The sequence below is a fragment of the Lissotriton vulgaris genome, chromosome 9 (genome assembly GCF_964263255.1).
Source record: "Lissotriton vulgaris chromosome 9, aLisVul1.2, whole genome shotgun sequence".
Taxonomy (NCBI): Eukaryota; Metazoa; Chordata; class Amphibia; order Caudata; family Salamandridae; genus Lissotriton; species Lissotriton vulgaris.
In genome coordinates this window covers 718276783-718301728 of record NC_141697.1, presented here as the reverse complement: position 1 = coordinate 718301728, position 24946 = coordinate 718276783, and the positions used below count along the sequence as shown (strand labels likewise).

Here is a 24946-nt window from a genome sequence, read left to right as displayed (position 1 = left end):
GGGTGTCTTTGGACGTCAGGAAATCTTACCCTCTGCTGGAATAGGTAGGAGGGGTCCCTGGTTCTGAGTCTGCAGGGGTCGTCTGGGTCGTCAGTTGGTGTTGTCCTCTTGTTAGCAGCTTAATGGCGGGTCGTCCTCTTCTTGGTCTTCTTTCTTGTTTCGAAATCGGTATCTGAGGAAGGAAGGTTCAGGGTGCCCCTAAATACTACACTTAGGGGTGTTACAGGTAGGAGAAGGGCAGGGACCAATAGGTCCATGTCCTGGGGTGGGTCCACCCCCCTATCCTGGGGTGAGTCTACCCCCTATCCTGCTCCTCTACTGTTGGAGGGGGGCAGGAGCCTATCTCTAATTGGGCAGGGCTCCCCAACTTCAAGATGGCCGGAGTTGTGCTTCACCTCGCCTCTCCCACCTGAGGGGTGAAGTTGGCACAGGCTGGCACACCCCCTTTCCTAGCGTAGGTTTTGCCTCCAGTCTTCCTGCCAGAGGGGGGGCAAAACGGGTTGGGGCCAGTTGCTGAGTACAGCAAGTGATCTGGAGAAGCTCACAAAGGCGGTATACCTTTGAACCTCCCCCTGCCCATCCTGGGGGAGGAGGCCTAGCACCTCACCCAGGATGTGCATTGTTGCTGGCCTAGGATGGCGGGGGCTCTCCACCCAGTGGTCCAGCAACATGTCTGCTGTGTGGCAGCCTAGGCAGTCTCTCAGACCAGATGTCGATTGTATGTTAGGTTTCAGGGGGCATCTCTAAGATGCCCTCTGTGGTGCATTTTACATTAAATCCAACACTGGCATCAGTGTGGGTTTAATTTGCTGAGAAGTTTGATATCAAACTGTCAGTCTTCAGTGTAGCCATTATAATGCTGTGGAGTTCGTAATGACAACCTCCCAGCACCATATACTGGTAATGGCATAATTGCACACACAGTGCCCAGGAATGGCCCTGGGTACTGTAGGGCCACAGGGCTCATGCACCTGTGCCCACACCACTGGCATAGGGCACCCAGCTAGTGGGGTGACTGATGGATGCCAGGCCAGTGGGTTTGTGGGCATGGCACACACGGATGTGTGCCATGTCGACTCTTTGTTTAGGCCTGCACCAGGACACTCAGTCTGCCAAGGCAGGGTATGGGTGTCAGGGTGTAGGCTATGTAGGCTAGACAAGGGGAAGAGATGTAAACAAAGATAGGTAGACAAGGGGAAATTACAAAAGATCACAACGATAGATACAAGAAGAAAAGAAAAACAGCGGAACAACATCTAAGAAAACGCACGCCACGTATGAGAAGCATTAACACCATTGTAAGTGACATCAATTAGCAAAGATGACCGATTACAACCTAGAAGCGGTAGGCCTCAATGCACATGTCACACAATATCCAACCTACCTATCCAAGACCGCAGTTAAGAAATACAAACACAATCTAATGAGGAAAAACCCAGACACATTGATATCTGACCTCTCCTTTAACCTAGACAAAGGCAGGATCATAAACGACCTGATATTTTTCACCAGAAGAACCGCCAAATGGCGCACTGTCATCACGGAGATGCTCAACATAAAAACTGTTAGCAATATCCCACATGGCACAAAACTAGTAATCATACCGTCACCAAGACTCAGAGCAGACCTTTGCATAACTTTGTACAAGAACGGAATAGTGCTTATACAAGCAGCCAATAACAATTTAGAAAAATGTGACAACATATTCTCAAATTTAAATGAAGGGGTAGAGAAATCAAAGGATCAACATCATCGGAATGCACAAATGGACATCCTAGATACTACCTACTCTACCACCACAGGCATCAGATTACCTAGAGAACCGCAGGATCAACAGCACGAAACAACACCAGGAGACGCAGACCTCATACTACCTAGAGAACCTCAGCATCCTATACACTCAACGCCACCAAGAGACACAACGGACCCAGAAACCAGTTTGGATGGGGAGGACACAGAGAGCATAAAAACAGAGAGCATAGTACCGCCCCAGCAAAAAGGCGGAAAAAAGAATCAGCGGTGCTCGCCCAGGAGGTGGATCCACAACGATCAACGACACGAGAAGAAAAAATGGAGAATGAGGTCAGTTTGGATGAAGAGGTGACAGAGAGAACAGAAACACCTATACTGTTTGTTAACACCGCCCCAGAGCAAGCACAGAGGGAAGAATCAACGCTGCTCTCCCATGAGGTGACCTCTCCTACTAGTATACCACTCAGTAAGATTCTAGGAAGATGTGATATGGAAGATGCCACCCCTCCATTAACCTCCCCTGATATGGAAGATGCCACCCTGCCATTAACCTCCCCTTGTACAACACAAATGTCAGATAGGACCACACGAAACACTAGTCACTCAGAAGTGGCAGAAAGATCATGCGACACAGATGTCACATCACACAGCACACAGAATGAAGGCGCTGTCAACAGATCTGAAGACACAAAGACGAGGAATTCGGGAAAAGGAACAGACCCTAAACATTGGATCACAAACAGTAAACACCAAAATTAGAGGATGAACACCTCTTATACAACGCCTCAGACCCGGAGAGATATCAAAGGTCTACAGGCACAAATTGACAATATGTCACAGGACATCCTAAGCAAGCTGAAAGCAATGGAAAAGATACTGAAAATCACGGTAAGCACACACTCCAAAGTCTAATACATCCAATAATTAATGCATAATTCTCAAACAAAGTGGAGGGAGATAGCCATGCCATTACCAAATAGGCACAATCGACCAAATAGGATTACTAGTTATTTATCAGAAGACGAAACCCTATCCCTACTACAGGCATATGAACGTCCAGAACACAGTAGAAGGGAAGAAATTAGAACAGTTCCGATTGATACTAATAGAACATCCAGACATAGAGAAAGGAAACCCAATCTTAACAACTTACAACAAGTCCAGCTATCCACCAACTTGCTTGAGCAGGACCCTAGAAATACTAGAAAACCTCTGAAATGCCTACTGATCAATTGTAGGTCTGCAGTAAAGCATGCTTCAGACATCGCGGCCCTTATCATTAGCCAGGAAATTGACATAGCAATCCTAACAGAAACATGGCTGTCTGAATCCTCTTCTCCATTCTGTTTGTTTGGACCCGCGTCCACGCTAATTATTGCCGCCAAGTCCTGCCGCCGCCATCAGCGGCGAGGCCGCTAGCCACGCCCACTTGAGGCCACACCCCCCTTACCTCTCTTCCGGAACACATATATAAATGTGCAATCTTAGGAAGCGCAGCGGACGAGCGCAGCGGGCGCGACGTTTGCGCGCCGAAGGCGCGCCTAAGGCAAGCCCGTCTGCGCCCGTCCGCGACGGGCCGGGACTAGGGACTACAACCCCTGGTCCGTTCCCGCCAAGGTCATCGTACACCTACTCTAGGGAAGTCCTCCTTAGACTCATACCATCCCAACATGCACACTGCACTATTCTGAACCCGCACTATGCCCCTTGCACCTGCCAGACTTGCCTGCTCCCCCTTACCTCCCTTCCTTCTATAACCAACATAGCCACTTCAAACTTTCCTCCACTGCTTCCAAAACCTGCAGTTGCGGATCAAACCCAAACCAGGATGATGATCAGCCTTAACTGCAGATCACTAGGCAAACATAGGAGAGAAATTTTCGATCTTCTTGTCGCAGAGAAACCCGCAGCTCTCTTTCTCACTGAGACATGGTTAAAAGATCACTCTGGCCCAGATATTGCCGCCGCTCTCCCCGACAACTACACTTATGTAGGGAAAAACAGACCAAAGAAAGAAGGGGAGGCATAGCTATAATCTATAACAGATTATACTCCTGCAAATGGGAAGATTCTGCAATGCCTAACTGTGAGGCCGGTCTGTTTAAACTCTCACTTTCCCCCAACTTCACCCTCTCAGGCCTACTCATATACCGCCCCCCTGGCTCAGCGACATCCTGGGCAACCTCCCTCCCCGAATATATAGCACCATTAATCCAGACCTCAACAAATTTCTCTATCATCGGCGACCTCAATCTGCACCTAAATGATCCCTCATGTACTACCAGCAGCAATCTCCTACAGGATTTGGCTGCTTTAAACATCCATTTACATAACTCTGGCCCTACGCACAAAGCAGGGAACCTTCTGGACCCCATCCTTTCCAACCTGGAGGCCATTGACTGTAAGGCTCCTTTACCTATTGTATGGTCTGACCATTACATGGTGACCTTCACCATCAAACTAGGTCAGCAAACTAACACCCCCCACTACCCCGCTGAGTCTAGATTATCCAGAAATTGGAATAAATTGGACTTAAACAAATTCAACACCTATCTCAAAAATACTAGGCCTATCATGGAAGACTCTAGCATTGCAATGTCTGCTACTATAAACACCTGGCTTGCACAGGCTGCTGATGCATGCCTACCTTTGCGCACGCAATCGCACAATTATATCCACCCACTCGCCCCTTGGTTCACTGAAGCCTTGAAAAAAGAAAAAAACATTTGCAAAAACCTGGAGCGCAAATGGCGCATAAAATATGACGCATGTTCTAAACAAAACTACAAAGTCGCTTTACTGAAATACCATTCCTTATGTAAAGCTGCCAAAGCTGAACATGTTAATCACACTATTCTTGAAGCAAAAAATCGCCCAAAGACACTCTTCAAGGTAGTGCAAAAACTCTCTGGAGCACTATGCCAGCCTAAGGCTCCTTGTCTCAGTATATCTCAATGTAACTCACTGGCTGAATTCTTCATTGCCAAAATTGACACCATCTACTCCAACTTTGGGACTTTATCCCCCCCTCCTCTATCTAATTCACAGGCTCCAATCTCATCTCTTGAGCAAGAGACCCCAGAGGAAACAGCCCCATCCACTCCTTGCCGATCCCACCCACGCCTTCCTATGATTCTAGGTTCACTTCTGATACCTGTACTCCGATCGCTCAGTCGATCGACACATGGGTTCCACTCAACATCAAGACCCTCTCGGACATCATTTGTATTATTAAATCTGGTTCCCCACTAGATCCCATTCCCCCCCAAATTTTAAAAAAGATGGATAACACCTCTCTAGAACTCATCATGGAGCTTTTAAACTCCTCCCTAAGAGAAGCTATTGTTCCCTCCGCATGGAAACATGCGATGATAAGGCCTTTATTGAAAAAGGCTAATGCTGATCCCAGCATTTTAGCTAACTTCCGTCCCATCTCGCTTATCCCAGTATTCTCTCAAATTTTAGAAAAGCATATTAATTCTCAACTTTCCACCTATGTTGAGCTTAGGGGAATCCTACATCCATCACAGTCAGGTTTCAGATCCGGTTTCTCAACAGAATCCACCTTGTTGGGAGTCTCGGAAAACATCCGTTTCCGAGTCGACAGGGGGGAAACCGTGGCACTCATTTTGTTGGACCTGAGTGCTGCATTTGATACGGTCTCCCACCCCATCCTTGTCAATGCCCTCCGATCTTCGGGCATTACCGGATCAGCTCTTAACTGGCTTATTAGCTTCTTATCCAACCGTACTTTCCAAGTTTTTTCCTCCTCATCTGCCTCCCAATCCTTTACATCTGCCTATGGAGTCCCACAGGGTTCCATCTTGAGCCCCTTGCTCTTCAACTTATACGTCAGACCTCTGGCGTCCATTGCGGAGCAAGCTGGGCTCACAATTTACTCCTACGCAGATGACACCCAGATCATCTACTCTCTCTCCTCAGACCCTTATGCCCCCTCTTCCACCCTCCGTTCAGGACTGAACAGCATCGCAGCCTGGATGGTGGGCAACAAACTTCAACTGAATGGGGGAAAAACAGAACTTCTGCTGTTTGGACATAATACTACTTTATGGGGCCCCCAACACTGGCCCGCTCAAATGGGCACTCCACCCTCTCCTGTTAAATCAGCTCGCAACTTAGGCGTGATCTTCGACGATCAACTATCTATGAAAAGCCATGTGATCAAAACTTCTTCCATCTGCATCACAATTATCAAATGGCTACGTAAGATCATCTGGATGCTGCCTACGGATACCCAGAAAACTGTTGTCCAGGCTCTAATTACTTCAAGACTGGATTACAGTAACATCCTTCTCCTGGGCGCCAGCAAAGAAGTAACCCGAAAACTTCAAACAGTTCAAAACATGGCAGCACGGTTGCTCTGCAAACTACCCAACACTTCCCCCACCTCTAACTCTCTCCGCGCACTACATTGGCTCCGGATTGAAAATCGCACGAAATTCAAAGCTCTTTGCATCATGCACAAGATAAACAATGGCCTGGCCCCACCATATCTTACTTCCTTGGTCCATCATCACTGTCCCCCCCGCACCTTGCGTTCATCTAATCAACACCTCTTTTCAGTGCCTAGAATCAGAAAAGCCAGAATGGGAGGCCGCTCATTTGCCTGGCTAGCCCCTTCACTTTGGAACTCTCTCCCCCTTCAGTCACGAAAAGAACCTGACTATCTCAAATTCCGCAAACAAGTGAAACATTGGCTCTTCAATATGTAAGCTTTCTTCCCGTTGCCCTCCCCTCTGTCTATGTTGATTTTAGCGCCGGGAAACCTACGGGTAGCTGAGCGCTCTTCAAAATTAAATATAATAATAATAATAATGGATCTGTTAGTGCCCCCTCAATATAACATAGTGAGACTAGACAGACCAAAAAAGATAGGAGGTGGTATAGCCTGCATACACCGTTCGGACATAGAAATATACCAAATACAATCCGACTGTCTAGAATCCTGTGAATACCTAGGTCTTAATGTTCGATCAGCAGACAATCAAAGATGCAGCTTGCATGCCCTGTACCATCCTCCGGGAAATAATGCTACTTTCATAGACAGTCACTCCAACAACATATTCCTGGGTGATTTTAACTTGCACTGGGACAACAAGAAGGACAAACAGATCTGCGCTCTTAAAGACTTTTTGAATGAGCTAAATCGTACCCAAGCCTGCACACAGCCAACACATGCAAAAGGAGCAACTATAGACTGGATAATATCAAGAAAAAAGAACATATTGATCCACTCAGTTGTGCCGTGTGACTGGTCCGATCACCATGCCATAACCTTCCTAATACCCACCTTGAAAAGGAATAAGATCACGCAGCCTATTAAACTCAAAAAGTGGACCCGAGACAATAAAGACTCGAATATTGAACAGCTAGTAGAAGGTTGTGAGAAAGGTCTGAACCCGCCTATCAACTTGCGGTATGTGAATGACCTAACGGATCACTACACTACGACAGTAACAAACATAGTCAACACTACCATGCCACTAAAACTGAAAAGAATCGGAGAAAAGGACAAAAACCCTTGGTTCAATGGGACATTGAATGATGATAGGCGGAAACTAAGACTTGCGGAAAAAAAATGGAGACAAAACCCTGCAACCCCAGAGCTGAAATCGCTCAGAAAAATCAGGAACGAGTACAACAAAAAGATCCTCAAATCCAAAAAAGAATATATCAGATCAGAACTAGAAAACGCCATAAACAGCCCACGGAAACTATTCGAGATTTTAAAGCCGCAATCCAACAAATTTGACAAATCGGCCCAAGAAAATACTAAAACTCAGCTGAGCTGTGAAGAATTTTCTACTTTCTTCACCGACAAGGCCAACACTTTGGAAATAGAACTTAAGATGGCAGCACATCCAACAACACAGACTGAACAATACTACCCAGCCAATGAACCACGATGAAGCAAAAAACAAAGCGCATTGGGAATACTTCAAGCTATATGATCAGAATACTATAGCCAAAATACTATCGGATATCAAACCAAATAACCACTATAATGACCCACTCCCTGCAAAATGTCTACAAAAAATCAATCACATCGTCATCCCAATATGGACCAAGATAATAAATGCCTCGCTTTCACAAGGGATCCTCCCGGAATGCTTAAAAACATGACAAGTTGTCCCTATCATCAGAAAACCAACAGCGGACCCTGCAGATCCGAATAACTTTCGCCCAGTTACCAATATTCCATTACTGGCCAAATTAATCGAGAAATGTGTACAAAACCAACTCACTGGCTTCCCCTTTGAGAGATGACGAATCGGAATACGCCATTTACTGGAGTCTAAGAACCCAATCTACCGAGAAGCATCGAATATAGGAACCCAATCAATTCAGAAGTATCAAGCACAATCTAAATGGAAATAAAGTTATAATGCACAATTCCAGAATCCTTTAAGATCACAACAAAAGATATATATTGCGCAGCAACCCTTTCTACCCAAGAAGTACCAAAGGAATCAAATAAGGTACTCGGTTTTCCCACCGCAAATTGACACCCGATTCGACATTTCAATCAAAATATAGCAGACATACAACCACGTGTTGGAATAGATTCAGCATAAACTCAACTACAGCTTGGGATAGATACCTTGAGGCTCATTAAGGATTTTACCTGGATATCTCCAAGAGACTATATATCAATCTGCAGAGGGATACATACCTTTTATATCAGGACGTCACATTGAGGATATCACGTATCAACTTCTTTTCACTGGTAATACAGAATTCCTGAAGAAGGCAATAGCCAAAACGCGTTGATGAATGCTTCTGTACAAATTTACCAGGGATATGTGGACAGTAATGATTTGACTGTAACAGATATTATCATGAATTGTCATGATTAACCAATACATTGTAACCAGTCATTGTGATTAATTGTCTCCTGTAGAAAACACAAGAGCATAATGAAATGAATGTGGAATATGTACTAGATAAATGGAGAACAATTAATAGAAGCTAGAAAGTGTCCAATATGAATTGTGTGTACCATTTTATGTATTAAATATATATATATTTTTTGATAAAAAGATGATAAAAAAATGATTAAAAAAAATAGAAGTACTGAAATAAACAGAATATTTATCCATAGTTCTGCTTTATCAATTTGTCTTCTATAGTGTTCAACGTATGCATGTTTTTGCACATCAATGCACGGACCCAGGTGCTTTTTCTCCGCTTTTCTACATTACAAAACCCACTGAGTCATCACAACGCTAATGTTATGCTATTGGACGACTGCCAATCGGGTTTCAGATCAGGACACATCACAGAAAGATGGCACTTTCTCACACATACCTTCTGTGAAATTGAGTGTGAATATATACTGTAGAATTAAGTATCATAATGTTGAATTTTTAGCTTTGAAATTGGTGATCTCTATCATAAACCTGAGGTATGAAAGCTTTAAGCTAGGTACACACTTAACCCAGACACATGCACCAACATGTTTGCAATTTTTTCACACACGTCGCTGTGGTGTTAACGTTTATGTGTACCCTGAAGCAACATGCTGTATGTAAAGATTATGGTAAGTGTGGAAACAGACCTGCTATAAAGCTCTATTATGTATTGAATGCTTTGCAGCACAAATGCTATTGTCCTACTACATTTATTAGTTACAAACTTGGGCATGTGTAGCAACATTGGCATGTGCATGTACAATCTCACCGTTTGCATTCATGTCCTTGCAGCCCCATACCCAGAGCCTGGAGACCTTGAATCTTGGCCATAATCCTATTGGGAATGAGGGTGTGCGAAACCTCAAGACCGGGCTGATTGGGAACCGCACTGTGTTAAGACTTGGACTGGCATCTACGAAGCTCACGTGTGAAGGTAAGATGTGTGCTTAAAAACTCTTTGTGTTGCTTCTGAAATGTGTCTTTTCAGCTAAAGCTATGATATTATTTGAGGTTCAGGTCTGGCCTGTTAAACCTTTCCTTAACCCTTTACAATACTCAACATTTTCACTTTCCCATTACAGAAACCCACCTTTGGGCTTTATTGTATGTGTTAGAAATGGGATCCCTGGCTGGCCAGGGCTTGCGCCAAAGTCAGCCAGAGACCACCACTCCCAAGTCAGGGCAAGGGAGTTACACGCCAAGATAACCCCTGCTCACCCTCTAGGTAACGTGGTGCGAGCAGCAAGGCTAAACTTGGAGGCGATATGAGTTAAGTATTCGCGCACGCACCCCAGCAACAACACCCAAGGCCCACCACAAAGGAAACTCCACACAAGGTTATATATATAAAATAGCCTTTGTATTATACCAAAACACATTAGAAAAAAAAAACACTCTACAATGTGCCAACCGGCACGGGCAGAATTTACAAGGGATATGTACAAGACAGGGCCACATGGACCACTGTCAGGAATCAGCACTTTTAGAACTTAGAATACAATACTTGTAGCACAAAAATAGAACAGAAAGTACACAACCAGTAACTACTGGTAACCAGGACCTCACTAGCACCACCTGTACTAGCAAGAACAACCACCTAAGTATCACAATACAAGTAGGGCATAGGCACATTACACATGATGCATCATTATACATTCAGCGGTGTAGGAGAACAAGGCACATGATGCATAACCAACACATTCAGAGGTGCAGGGAAGAAAAACACATGATGAATAATCTACCCATTCAGAGGTGTAACGCAGGAGAACACAATAGCGCAAAGCTCACATAAACCAGTAAATCACAACTTGCGCCCAACTCACATTAGTCACCACTGGTGACAGTCCCTAGGCCCTCTGGCCTTGTTGGGGCTAGGACGCCCTGTGTCCCAAAGTCAGGGGGGCCTAAACGTAGCAGTTGCCCACAAAGTGCTGGGCAACTGGTGGAAACAATGGTGGGACAACGTTGGAGCCTCGTGGCTCTGGCCAAAAGCACTGTCCCTAAACCTCTCTGGGCTCTAAAGCAACTGGTTGCCCCCTAGAGCCTCTCAGGGCTCTCAATAATCAAATGCGCCCGTTGAGCCTCGTGGGCTCGAAGAGATGTGCCCCCCAACGTTGGAATCCCTCACGGGGGACTCTGGGTAAGCAACTGCGAGCCTCTCGGGGCTCTGGAACAACAATGCGCCTTGAGCCTCTCAGGGCCCATCAACAATGGGGGCTCAGGCGTCGGAGTCCCACTCAGGGGACTCTAAATCACAAGATGGCCCAAGAGCCTCGGGGGGCTCCACAGACACGAAGATGCCCCAGGGGCGAAGATCGGCTACATGGGGGGGGGGGGGGGGCACCGGCAATGTGTCCCGACGCCCTCCCCCTCTTACAAATAAACACCACGGGCCCCCCCCCCCCCCCCCCCCCACTCACCGGGACAGGGGGCGGGCGCTCCTCTCACTCTCCAGGCAGTGCGTCACTTACTCGGCAGACCGGGGCTCTCCAGCGAGACCTCTGCAGGCAGTGGCGGCTTGATTCCACCGGGCTTCTTTGTGCCGGTTACTACGGGGCTCTACCTCACTCCTGGGAGCCCCGTGGACAGCGCTGGATGCAGGGATCTTCTTTGGGTGCGGGGCTCTCCTCCCACACCACACGGGGAGCCTCGCTGGCGGTCACACGCAGGAACACGGGGTCGGCTCCCGCTGCTTCCTGCTTCCAGATGTCCAAAAGGTCCCGCCACAGCTTGCCTGACTTCAGGGGCAGACCTCGGGGGACGCGCTGCAATTGGCCGGCTGGCCAAGCATTCCCGGGTCGCCGCGGGCAGCGCGGCGGCCCTTTCCAGGCGCTGTAGGCGGGGGCTGAATTAACCGAGGGGTGGGCTCCCTCGAGTGAAAATAATCAAACAAAGCGGCAACCCTGCCGGGTGGGCTCCGGTGACTTCCAATCGGTCATCCAGCAGCACAGATGCGAGGTAAGCTCTCGCGATGGCGGCCAGTTCCCTGGCGAGGTGGGCACTCGCAAAAGGACCAGAAAACGGCAAATCAAGCGGGCACACGCCGGGTGGGCACCGGCTGAGGACCAAAAAGCGCTCCCAAGCGCTAGGCAAATGAATACAGCGCTCCCAAGCGGTACAGGGGAATTCGAGCACTTCCAGGAGCTTGAGGCAAAGAACAAGCGCTCCCAGGCGCTTAGAGAAGAGCCCCGGGTGTAAATGGGTGAGTAGGCACATATAGATAAATGTATATACGCTATTGGCTATTGGACCACTGGACAAACATAGGTCGACACTTTGGATACTGGGTCGGACCGGAAGTGCTGTGCCACTTCCGACCTTTTATTTATAGCGTTCTGGCCACGCCTGGCCAGAAGGTGATACATTTGCCATACGTAGTTCCGGCCGAGGCCGGAGCTACCAACAACTAGAGCGCTACATCCCTTCCCAAATTAGTCCTTCAAGACAAAATGGATTAGCGCATGAAATCAGCAAGTCTTTGACTGGGCCTGGGATTTGGTCGGAGACTGTATTGCCTTCTTCCTCTTACCGGAGTGTCCCCAGTGGCTCCGTGACCTCAGCGGACGGGGTGGATGGCGTATTGCCCAAAGTAACACCTGTTGGCTCACTACTGGTGTCTTGCCTTTCCGGTGTTCCTGCCGGACGTTCTGTGTTGGCAGGTGTAGTTGGTATTCGTTTGAACCATGACACGTTTCTTGTTACTTCTTCGCCTTCGCGTTGAGCTGTCACTGCGGTGCCTCTGCTTGTCCTGACAGTCCATGGCTCGACTTCATATGGTGTTCTGAATTTCCCTCCAGGCCTCCGAGCTCGAATGAGCACACGATCTCCAGGGATCAGCACCCAGTCGTGAGCCCCTCTCTTCTTGCTGGCCTTGTCGTTGGTCCTTCTCCTCCGGGTTTGGGTGGACTCTGGATGATATGGTTCAGGCCGCCATTCTTCTGCCATAGGTAGTAGATCACGCCTGGGGCCTGAGAACATGAGAGTCCATGGCGATCTTTGTGTCGTGCTGTGTGGAGTGCTTCTGTACTCTCGTAGAAAGCTCTGAAGGGCCTCCTCAGGATTGGTTCCTTCCACTGCAGATATTCTCAACACTTTATTGATTGTCCTCATGAACCTCTCTACTTCGCCATTTGCTTGAGGCCATTGAGGGGTTATGCGTCTATGATGAATTCCTAGTCTTTGCATAAATTCCTTGAACTCACTCCCCTGGAAGGGGGGTCCGTTGTCCGTTTTCAATTGTTGAGGAATCCCAAACAATGCAAATGTCTTGCTCAGTATTGGTTGAATGTTCGTGAAACTTGTTGACTGGGCTACCTCCAAAATTGGGTATTTCGTATAGCTGTCCACTAGAACCACAGTGATCCTTCTGTCTGGAAAACTGCCAAAATCTAGGCTGACCCAGGACCACGGTGCTGGTGCATGTTCCTCTGTGATGATTGGAACAGGGGCTTCAGTTCTTTCTGTCAACTGACACGCTCGACAGTTCTTCACTATAGTGTCAACAGCATCTTCCAAGTTCGGGAACCAGACCTTCTCCAGCATACGGGCCTTCATTCTCCTGGTGCCTTGGTGGCCTTCGTGTGCTAACACTGTCGCTAGTTCCTGTAGGGTCGCCGGAATTATCACTCTTGAGCCTTTTTAAATAAGGCCATTTTCTGCGATGCTGATCTCGTTGTGCATCTTTCAGAATTGATTGAGTCGTGCGCGGTCAGTTTCGTTCCAGCCATGTACATCTCTCAGGAAGCCTTCCCAGGATCCGGTGTGTACCGCATTCTCTACTCTTTTCAGGACAGTGTCGTTAGCATATTGTTCCCTAATTTTGTCTGCTGACATTGCTTGAGGACATGCTCCTTGTGATATCATATTCACAAACTCTTCGGTCTGTCTTTCAGGTGCTTCTTCCTTGGCGGGATGTCGAGATAAGAAGTCTGCCGGGTTCTTAGCTCCCGGCCTGTACACGAGATCCATTTGGTACTGTTGAATTTGGATCGCCCATCTTTCAATTCGTGGAGGCGGGTGAGGGGAGGTGCCTTTGAACAGTGGAATGAGTGGTTGATGATCGGTAACCATTCTGAAGGGGTGTCCGGTTATGTAGAGGTGGAAGTGGTTGCATGCCCATTTTACTGCTAATGCTTCCCTCTCGATTTGAGAGTACCTCGCCTCAGTGGCGGTGAGTGCTTTGCTCGCGAACGCCAGCGGTGCCCACACTCCTGGTTCTGTTTCTTGGGTGAGGAGTGCTCCCAGTCCAACGGGGCTGGCATCGACTAGTATTTCGGTGGGTCTGGTCGTGTTGAAGTAGGCCATGGTCGTTCTATCTAGGAGGGCGTTTTTGACTTTTTTGAATGCTTCTTCTTCCACGTCTGTCCACTTCCTCTCTTTCTTCGTTAGATTACGGAGTGGTTCGGCAATAGTTGCTAAGTTCGGTATGAACCTGGTACAGTATTGGGCCATGCCCAGAAAGCTCCTGACTTCTGAAGCTGTGGTTGGTGCTGAGGCATGTTTTATGGCTTGTGACTTCCTGGCATCGACTTGAACTCCGTCTGAATTGAATACGTAGCCAAAGAATTCTATCTATTTCTGAAAGAATTTGCATTTCTCTTTATGTAGTGTTACCCCATGTTCAGCTAGTCTCTTGAGTGTGGACCTCAGCCGCTGGTGATGTTCCTCACTGGTCTTGGAATGTATCAGGATATCGTCGCTTACGTTCATCACTCCTTGTAGGCCAGATAATATTTCTCTAATTGTATTTTGAAATATTTCCGCCGCTGAGGATATTACGAAATTTAGTCTCTTGTATCTTCTAAGACCGAGGTGAGTCGAGAATGTCGTTATGTACCTGCTCTCTTCGGCTAATCGGAGTTGATGATAGCCAGCGTTGAGGTCCAACTTAGAGAACCATTGGGCTCCGTTCAGATCTGTGAGTATGTCATCTACGGTGGGGGTTATATGTCTTTCTCTCTTTATGGCCTTGTTGGGCATCCGCATGTCTATGCAAATGCGGATCTTCCCGGGCTGACGGGGTTTCTCGGCTATCACCATGGGTGATACCCACGGCGTTGGTCCAGTGACTTTCTCTATGACTCCTTGTTTTTCAAGTTGTCAGTTCTTGCTCGACGGCTGCTCGCAGGTGAAATGGAATCCTCCGGTGTTTCAGGGCAATTGGTTGGACGACTTTATCAATGTGTAGCTTGATTGGCTGACGTTTAATTGTGCCCAAACCTTTGAACAGTGACGGGAACAGCTGTAGTATGTCTTCCGTTTGGAGTGTCTTGACTGCGTTAGCAAACGCTACCAGGTTGAGGTCCTCTGCTGTGTGGCTCCCCACTAGCAGATCTGCTACCTTGTCGATTACGTGGAATGTGGTTGTTACTTCACGATCTTCCGCCTTGACCTGCACTTGCATTTTGCCACGCAGAGGAAGTGGAGTTTGGCTGCCGTATGTCATTATCTTGATCTTAGACGGTGTTAGCTGCGGTCTTGGGTTGAGGCTTTTGTAGTGCTGTATACCCATCACATTCACTGTTGCCTCGGTGTCTATGACCCCTGTGACTTCTGATCCGTCAATTTGAATTTGGCACTTTGGTTGAGGTCTTCGCTTTCTCTTCAGGTCTTTCGTGAACGATACGAAGTAGCACTCTCCTTCGTCAGTGGATGAGTCATCTAATCGTGCATGGCGATGTTGTCTTGCTGTCACGGATCTTTATTCTTGAGTTTCTTCCAGACTTAGTTGTCTGACTGCGCCTCTTACGGTCCGTCTTCCCACTGTTTCTTCCGCGGAATCCTCCTCTGCATACGCTGGCAAAGTGGTTTGGCGTTCCGCATTTTGAGCATGTCTTCCCTCTTGCAGGGCACCCATCTTGATTATGTTCATCACGCCCACAGTATCCACAGGCCGTTCGTCTCTGGGTTCTGGTCGGCCATCTTCCCCTTCCGCCTCTGCCTGAGGTGCGGATGGCATCGACTCTCTCAGTCTTCACAACTGCACTTGCTTCCGCTTGAGTGGTCATGGCGGCTTCCATTGCTGTCGACCGGACGTCAGAGAGCTCGTGTGAACGTGCGAGCATGAGAATCTCGTCTAGCGTAATGTTGGGTTGGCGCAGTATTAGTGTTCTTAAAGTCTTGTTCCGGCACCCTTGAATGATTTGTGCTGTCACTTACTTATTATGATTGTCTTCGGCGCATGTGCTCACCAGTTCTCTTAGCCGGGCATGGAAAGCGTCCAACGTCTCACCCTCTCTTTGCTTAGACTGTCTGAACTTAAATCGTTCATAGTGCGGATTGAGCTGGGGGTCAAAGTGCGCGTTGAGTGCTCGGACGGCTGCGTCGTAGTCATTAGCGTTGCCGGTATCTGGAAGGTGGGAGAACAGTTTGTAGATTTCAGTGCCTCCAAAGTGCAGTAATAGGGAGCGTTTGACTGTGCCATCAGTCTCACGAGTGGCCACAAAGTAGTTGTTCAGTTGTCCTATCCATACCGCCCATCTCGGTGCTGCTGTGGAAGGTTCAATGAGCTCGCTGAACGGCGGGAGTGCCTGAATCCGCGAGTGAGCTGACGGATAGATTTGCTGGGCTGGAGGCACTGCTTGCTGTTGCACTGCTTGTTGCTGCACTGCCTGCTGTTGTGGCGCTGCTTGTTGTTGTGGCGCTGCTTGCTGGTTCTGGTTGCCTGGTGGGTTCGACATTGTCTCTGTGTGGTTTGCCTGCCCTTAGGAGTGTATATTCCTTTTGTTATTGGCTGTTGTCTCTTGTCTAGAATTTTTTTTTTCTCTGTTGGATGTGCCAGTGCTTGTTTGTTCGTGTTTTTCTTGTCCGTGTTGATCTTATCCTTTAATTGGTGCCAGGGAACTCTCAGCGCTCGTGTCGCGCTGTGCCGGTTGATCGTGTGTCACTCCGAGGCACCTCGTGGCTCAGAGCGGCCTCTGCGCTCGATGCACCGCAGTTAGGTGTCTTTCGCCGGGCCTCTCTCCTATGCGCATGCGTGCCGAATGCGCTTGGGCCTGTGCGCACGCACTCGTGCCGCCGCTGATTCAGGCCTTCACTTTGTTGTTTCTCCGCGCCACCGGTGTCCCCACGCAGCTCAGTGCTAACGCTGCTCACCGTTGTGGTCGCGGATGTCGTTGGGCTGCTGGGCACTTCTCGATGCCTACGGAGGGCAAGCTGCTCGGCGCCGGACCGTCCTGCCTGCTCGTGCGCCGCTCGGGTTCTCCAGGCGCCTCCTCTGATGGCGATTCTGCCCGCACTGTTGCCGATTGCGTCCCACCCTCGTCGCCAGTGTAAAGGGGCGAGTAGGCACATATAGATAAATGTATATACGCAATTGGACCACTGGACAAACACAGGTCGACACTTTGGATACTGGGTTGGACCGGAAGTGCCGTGCCACTTCCGACCTTTTATTTATAGCCTTCTGGCCACGCCTGGCCAGAAGGTGATACATTTGCCATATGTAGTTCCGGCCGAGGCCGGAGCTACCAACAACTAGAGCACTACACAAGGAGGCAAGCCTTCCCCGGGCCCCAGCAGCAGCATGCCCCTGGTCAGATTCAAGTTGGGAACAAGAACATTTTCATGGGGTCACAGCCCCTCTTTTATACACCTTTTCTTTTGTCTGTAGGTGCAGGGTGGGGGCAGAACAAGTCGCAGCTGGTCTGTGAGCACTGTTGATGGCTCAACCACCCCTTTCATTCATCAGGCAGGCTAGGGTCATCAGTCGCACCACAGGGGGTGGTGCCAGCATTGTGTGGGGGAAACCCAGCCTCATTCAGGACACAGGCGCAGCCCCTCCCTCACATCAGCATGCTAATCTCTCCATTCACCACCAGGGCAGACCCACACAGACTTCCTGGAGCCTAGCATCCCAGCCAGCTCCAGCCAATCACACGCCAGGCATATTTTACACTAATATGCCAACTCCTAGAAGTGGCCCTTCCGCACAAGACAGTCATGCCACATACATTGTTGCGAAGCATTCAATCACGCGAGTGTGCACATACCAAACTTGAGCCTGCACGCCTCACGCATCAGGAACTACCAGGGACACAGCCATTCCCCATGCATTCCTATGGGAGGGCAGGCCAATCTCACTCCACGCACTCAGGGAGAGCACGCACTTTACACTGCGCCACAGTGTCAAAGTGCGCAAAGACCAGAAAGCACTATAATTATTTATTAACACTAGGCAAAAAGTTCAGGGGTGAACCTGCCAGAAGGGCCAAGTCCAACAGTATGGGTATAATTGGACCTTGGTGTCCAAGACATTACCGTTCATTACAAATATACAGACACGTATGTATGTGTATGTGTGTGTGTGTGTGTGTGTGTGTGTGTGTGTGTGTGTGTGTGTGTGTGTGTATATATGGCCATGGTGGCCAAAGATAGCGATGTGAGGAAACTTTTGCGTGAGCTAGAAAAACGCATGAGAAGCGAACTCACAAAATGGTGGGAGATTCGCTCACTAGAGAAGTACCGAGAAGTGAACCGGGTGCCTAGGGGCCTCAGAATTATGCTGGTTCCCAGCTTCGAAAATCCGAATCCATTACTGCTGAAGGATTGGGCAGAGAGTAACCTGGAAGCATCTATGAGGCTTTTGTGCTTGTTGGTAAAATATGCGAAAATCGATAGGGATAGCGACCTTTTGGAAATAACAAGGATCAATGAAGAGTTGGCCAAAGATATGTTTTCCAATGAAAGTGCCCTTATCGAGCAAACGCGAAAGGAAATAAAAGAGCGTTTGAGCAAGCACGAAAGCACAATTAAACAGAGAAAAGTGTATAAATTTGCAAGAGATGAGCAGGACTACAAACTGGGGCAAATTTATACGTTTGCGAAAAAATATGACCATCTGCGCAAACAAAGAGCTACAGGAAATAAACAGCCCAAACCTGTGACAGCACCCCCTCAAGCCCAATCTAATGAAGCAGGAGCAGGCGGTCTCACTGCCTCAAGCTCAGCAGAGAGCCTTGTACCAAGCAGTGAAGAGTCGGATGGAGGAGCCCAAGGTTCAGAAGAAGGGGATTTGGGGCAACTCACCCTGGAAGAAGAGATGGAGTTCGTGAGGACTCAAAGAAAAGGTACTCTACGCTCAAGAAACGCGAAACCAAACACCGCAGAAACCAAAGACGTAGGGAACGCCGCAAATGCGCAAAAAAACAAAGGGAGGCCGCAAAGGAAGAAGAACGCTGCGAACAAGTAGCAGCGATTGAGAAATCCATTGTAAATTTGACCGATGTACAACTTGATCAAGCGGAAAAACAACTGTTGGCTTTAGGATTGTCCTTTTGCCCTGAGAGCAATTTTGACTATGGAAATACGCGAGTGGATGTCTTCAAGTTCATTAGAAAACTTAAATTGAGGAAATACTATGCTATCAAGGGGAGCTCTATTCAAAACAAAAAAACCGGCCCTTCTACATCCAACCCGGATAGAAGTGGGTTGCAGGCCAGGGATGTACCTCTCCTAAAATCGATGCATGGGTTACGCAATGAACTGACATCCACCCCCTGCACTCAGGAAGTGGCCAATGAAGAAAACCTTGACATTGGCCAAAGTGAACCCAGTGGCTTTAAACCTGCTTCTACGTTCATTCCTTCTATGCCCAAGGATGCCATAGACACCTATGCAGATTTATTAACGGATGAACTGAAGAAATTACATATCCAAGTCTGTAGACAAAAAAGTGTCACCAATGCCAAGATTAAACCATACAATGACTTGATGAAGAAACTGCAATCTGACAATACCATCATAATCAATCAGTCAGACAAAGGTGGGAATGTGGTTCTTTGGAGCAAAGCAGAGTATATGGAAGAAGCGTTTCGCCACCTCAATGATACAGTTTGTTATGAACCTTGTGACTTCAGAACGGTCAAGAACATTCAAACAGCTTATTGGAAGCAATTAAATGGATGGAAACGGGATGGTCTTCTTACTAAGGAAGAAATGAAATATCTGTACAAAGATCATCCTGTTATACCAAATTTATACTTCATTCCAAAGGTCCACAAGGGGGTAAGACCAGTACCTGGGAGACCAATAGTATCTGCCATCCAAAGCTTGTTTGAAAATACGTCTAAATACATCGATCATTATTTGCAAGACTTTGTGACCACCTTACCAGCGTATATTAGAGACAGTACAGATTTTTTGAGAAATTTGGAACAATGTGAATGGTCTACTGACTTTTTATTGATCACTATGGACATTGCCAGCCTGTACACAAGCATATCCCATCACGATGGTTTGAAGGCTTTAAGTCATTTCCTCGCCAAAAGACCAGTGGAGTTCCACAAACACAACGCAATGTTATTAACCATGGTTGAAGTGTGCCTCAATAACAATGTCTTTTTGTTCGATGACAAATTGTACAGGCAGCTAAGGGGGGTCGCCATGGGGGCATGTTTCTCCCCGACCTACGCGGGGCTCCACGTGGGTTGGTGGGAGGAGCATGTCCTCAGGACACAATTTTCAACCATTTGGCAGGAGAATATCATTAAATACATGCGTTACATTGATGATATTTTCATCATATGGCGAGGGAGCAAAGAAGAGGCTATTAATTTTGTCAATGCCATTAATATCAATGATGCCAACCTGATTTTCAGCGCAGATATAAGTGAGACCAACATTAGCTTTCTGGACGTCCAAGTCAGTATAGTTAATGGTGTTATATCAACAGGCCTGTATAGGAAAAGTACAGCGGGCAATACCATTCTGCACGCGCAGAGTTTCCATCCAGGACACACTATTAGATCTATCCCCTATGGGGAGTTCCTTAGAATACATAGAACTTGTAGTTCATCTGAGCAAAGGAACCTCCATCAATTAGAAGCAATGAAAAGGATGGAAGCGAGGGGTTATAAACCCAGTGCCTTAAAATCGGCAATGGATAAAGCTAATAAATTGGATAGATCGAAACTTTTGCAGGCCCCCAGTAATCCCACTTCTGTTATCGATAATTCAGCTGGCAACAGTAATCCCATCAGATTGATTACAGGTTTTAGTCGACAGGCCAACCAAATTTCCAAAATGGTCAGGAAACAGTGGTCAGTTATTCTTACAGACCCAATTTTAAAACAGATAATGCCCAACAAGCCTGAAATCACCTATAGGCGAGCTTACAGCATGAGGAATGCTTTGGTTTCCAGTTCCCCCGAAACTGCTAACAAGGCAGATTGGCTGTCATCACGGAAGAGTTTCTTCCGCTGCATATCCTGCAGGGCGTGCAAATTTGGAACCAACACCAAATCGTATATGACGCCTTTTGATGACAAACCTATCAATATAAGAGCCTATTTCAACTGTAAAACAGAGTTAGCAGTTTATGTTCTCACGTGTACGTGTAATCTGAGGTACGTCGGGAGCACGAAGTTACCAGTGCACCAACGCATCCTCCAGCACCTGAGAGCCATAGTGAACTGTGATGAAAGTTATCCAGTAGCTCGCCATTTTGACCAATTTCATAACCGAAACCTTTCCCATTTAAGTTATTTTGTAATTGATGCAGTTAAGACCAGCAAGAAAGGTGGCGATTATGAGAAACGTCTTAGGCAGTTGGAGTCCCTATACATAGTTCGCCTCAACACTAAAATTCCGGGAGGTTTGAACATGGGGGAAGATTTGAGCACTTTTCTGTAATTAACGGCAGTTCAGTTGCCATGTTGTGAACTCCTTGTGTAATCTGGTAACTTGGTTGTCGTTTCACATTTCCTGAGCATTGCTTTATTATCAGTATCTGTATATTAGCGCATTTTCTTACGGGCCATAGTCACCTCGGGCATCATATATGACCACCATGAAAGTTGTCGCTGTGTTTGACTTATGGACAAAGAAGTATCTTTATGTATTTACATATTTTAATTCACTGAAACAGTTTTTTTTGGAATTTTTTATTCCCTTCACACCCTGATGTCCTCTCTGTGATATATGTAGGACATCCCAGCACTCCCTCACCATTAAGTTATACTTTTTTGCATCTATTTGAGTGGTAGATTAATACATTGTATAAATTGGAGACAATACTATACGCGCCGGAATATTGATTAGCCATCACAACAGGGGTAACCAATTCAAGATTGTGCATTTGTTAAAGTTTGGACATACGATAGAATCGTCAAACATTGCCCATAAGTAGTGGACAGTTTGGGGTATGACACATTTCAATGCGAGGACTCGATTTCAAAAAAAAGTTTTTTTAGTGTATATATATGAGATGCATAAATTATTTATTGCGTATTTGTACAGTTTAATAACTTTGCGTATTTGCACGTATAATGTTTACATAAGATCAAGCTGCTAAGCATTTGCACTTTATCATGTACATACATTTATTGTTTTATAGTGTAAATTATTGTATTTGTACAATTATTTTGTTGCGTATTTGCACAATTAACAATTTGGCGTATTTGCACGTGTAGTATGTTTACATCAATGCTGCTAAAAATAATTTGCACTTTATATATTGAATTAACTCCTTGCTTAGGCTGTTAAAAGTCGTACCTCAGTCTCTGGAAATATGGGATGATTCTTTATTGTATATTTTTCAATGTTTTTGCACAAAAACTTTGAGCTTGGCTCCGCTGTGATATGGCCGAACCACTAATCACATATAATGTAAATAGGTTGTAGCCCTAGTCCTCTTTCTAGTTCAATGTCACTGAATGAGGTTTTTTGGCGCGTTTTGAACAATCAACCAATGTATTTAAACCTTGTATATACCGCTTACCCGCTGACAGTGAGCAAGGGCGTTCACGCCCGAAACGCGTCTGTTTGGCAGTGTGTTGCACCTCTGCACGTTATATGAAATAAAGGACGAAGAAATACCTTGAAAAGTCTGGCTGTGGATTTATCCATCTGTGTCTGCGTACTGGGTTTGTTGTGGAAGCGCCGCATCAACCTTCGGTTGGAATCTATATATATATATATATATATATATATATACTAAGCCCTGGCAGGGAAATTACTTGTTCAGAAAAAGGAGGGCACAGTGTATATAATCTAAGAGTCGCATGTGCACTCTAGACTGTTCATTTATATATTAGATTGATAACATTTTAATAAATGTACAAACCATGTTTATACAATAAATTCTCTTTTTTATTTCTTTTTTTAAGATACCAAAATACTTATCAATAGATACAAAATATACAAAAATGATTTAAATATCTAAATGCCATTCATGGCCACACATATTCACTTCTTTAAATCATACAGTACGGATATAATGATTCATTGACTTTCTATTGTCACTTGATAGGAAGACATAACTTATTCAAATTGTACTTTATGTTTTTGTGTGATCAGACAAGGTAAGTTCTGAACATTGGCGGCTTGTTGACAAACACAATGCGTTTCGGCTAAGCCTTCGTCAAGGACCCGTCTCAGTGTTTTTCTAGATAGGTTAGTGTTAGATTCCTTACCTTAGAATATCCCCAGGCGTCAGGCTGGATCCGGAAAGTTTCGCGTAGCAGTACCCCTGCGTGTCGTCTGCGGCTCCGCGTCCGTCATCGTCGAAGCCGGAATGACGTCGTCGGAGTACTTAGACGCCGCCCTCGCGCGCTGACATCAGTTCTTCTTTTTTCCGCGCCAGCAAGCGCAGATCCGAAAAAAGCAGTGCTTCTTAGTCACTTTTTGACTAACTGTTTCAATCCTTTTTGGATTTTTTTTCGAGTCAGTAGACTCTGTGTCGGTAGGGATGCCCGGGTTCAAACCCTGTGCTGATTGTAACCGCCTGATGTCGGTTACCGACCCCCACCATCTGTGCCTGTATTACCTTGGGGCCGACCACGACGACAAGTAGTGCCCCGACTGCCGGGCCTTGACGTCAAAGGCTAGGGGGGAGCGGTCCCGTAAGCACCTCGAGCTCCAGCTGTTGGCCCGCTCCGTTCACGGTCCCGGTCGAGGAGGAGGTCGAAGGACCGGTCGCGGGGCCACAGTCAATACGACTCGCCGAGTCAACACCATTCGTTGGGCTCCAAGTCCTCAGGAAAAAGGCACAAGAAGTTGAAGCGACGACATCGCTCCTCCGACTCCCCGACGCTTGAGCTATGCAGTCGGGGGTTCGGGAGACACCGCCCACGCGGCTCCACCGCAAGCGCCACGGCCAGCTCTATACCCGCCGGTCCCTGGGCTGAACGCGATGCCGGAGATCGATGCCTTCCTCATGGCCATGAGGTCGCTTTCACCTCCGTCGGGTCCCGCTGTGGCGCCTTCGGGCTCCGCGGCCCCGACTGGGAGCCCAAGCAGGCAAGGGACTTTGGCCCCGGCGCCGTCGGGTGTTTCGGCCCCGGCACCGTAGACTACTTCGGTCCCGACGCCGCAGGGCCCCACTGGATCCGGGTCCGGATCCGGGTCGCCGCTGGTCGACCTTAGGACCCCTCCGCCGGCGCCGACCCCCAGGGTGTCTCCCTCAACGCTGTCCACGGTCCCTCCCTCGGTCCGAATCCGCATTCGGCGCTGAGAGCAGAGCAATTATTCTATGATCCCGCCCCATCCTTTGCACCCGACTATCAGGAGTTGGGAGGCGAGGAGGATTGGCAGGGGTCTGAGGACCCTCTGGCATGGGAGTGCCAGTCGGATCAGGACTGGGCAGTTGAGCTAGGGAAGGCCAGTGGTCTGGACACTTCGCCCGACACTTGAGTTGTCTCCCCTCCTGCCGTGGCTACGGAGGAGGGGGCTGCTTACAGCATGGTGTTGACGAGGGCAGCCAAGGCCTTGGCTCTTGAGCTCCCTGTCGCGGCTGTGAGGACTAACCACCTCACAGAGGTCCTTAAACCGCAGGCAAGCTCTTCGGAGCCTCTACTGCCGTTTAATGAGGCCCTTACTGACCTTCTGTTGGGCACCTGGTCCAGGCCCGCTACAGGCCCCTCTGTAGATCGGAAAGTGGCCAGACGCCACCGCCCGGCCCCGGGCGACTCTAGCTTCCTGTCCGCCCACCCCACTCCCGAGAGCCTGGTTATCCGGGCCTCTAACTCCCAGATTGCATTCCTGACTGCTCCACCTGATCGGGAATCTAAAAGGTATGAGCAGTTCAGTAAGAAGCTGTTCTCCTCACTTAGTTTGGGGTTGCGGTTGGTCAACACCGCTTGCCTTATGGGCCGTTATACCCACTCTGTGTGGGACACGGTCGCTGACGTGCTGCCAAATTGCCCAGAGGAGGCCCGGGGAAAACTCGCTCCAGCCCGTATGGAAGGGCGAGAGGCAGCACGTTACTCTATTCGTTGTGTGCTGGATACCACGGACTCGCTGGGCAGGGCGATTTCTACGACTGC

At 47.7% G+C, this 24946-nt stretch overlaps 1 protein-coding gene across 1 annotated transcript in view; it reads left to right on the top strand.

The window, feature by feature from the left end:
• Positions 1–24946, top strand: part of PPP1R37 (protein phosphatase 1 regulatory subunit 37) — a 682383-nt gene that overhangs the window by 394299 nt on the left and 263138 nt on the right. Inside the window, exon 9 of the mRNA XM_086938453.1 lies at positions 9477–9618. Coding sequence (XP_086794579.1) covers positions 9477–9618 — 142 coding nt within the window. The remainder of the gene's footprint in view (positions 1–9476; positions 9619–24946) is intronic.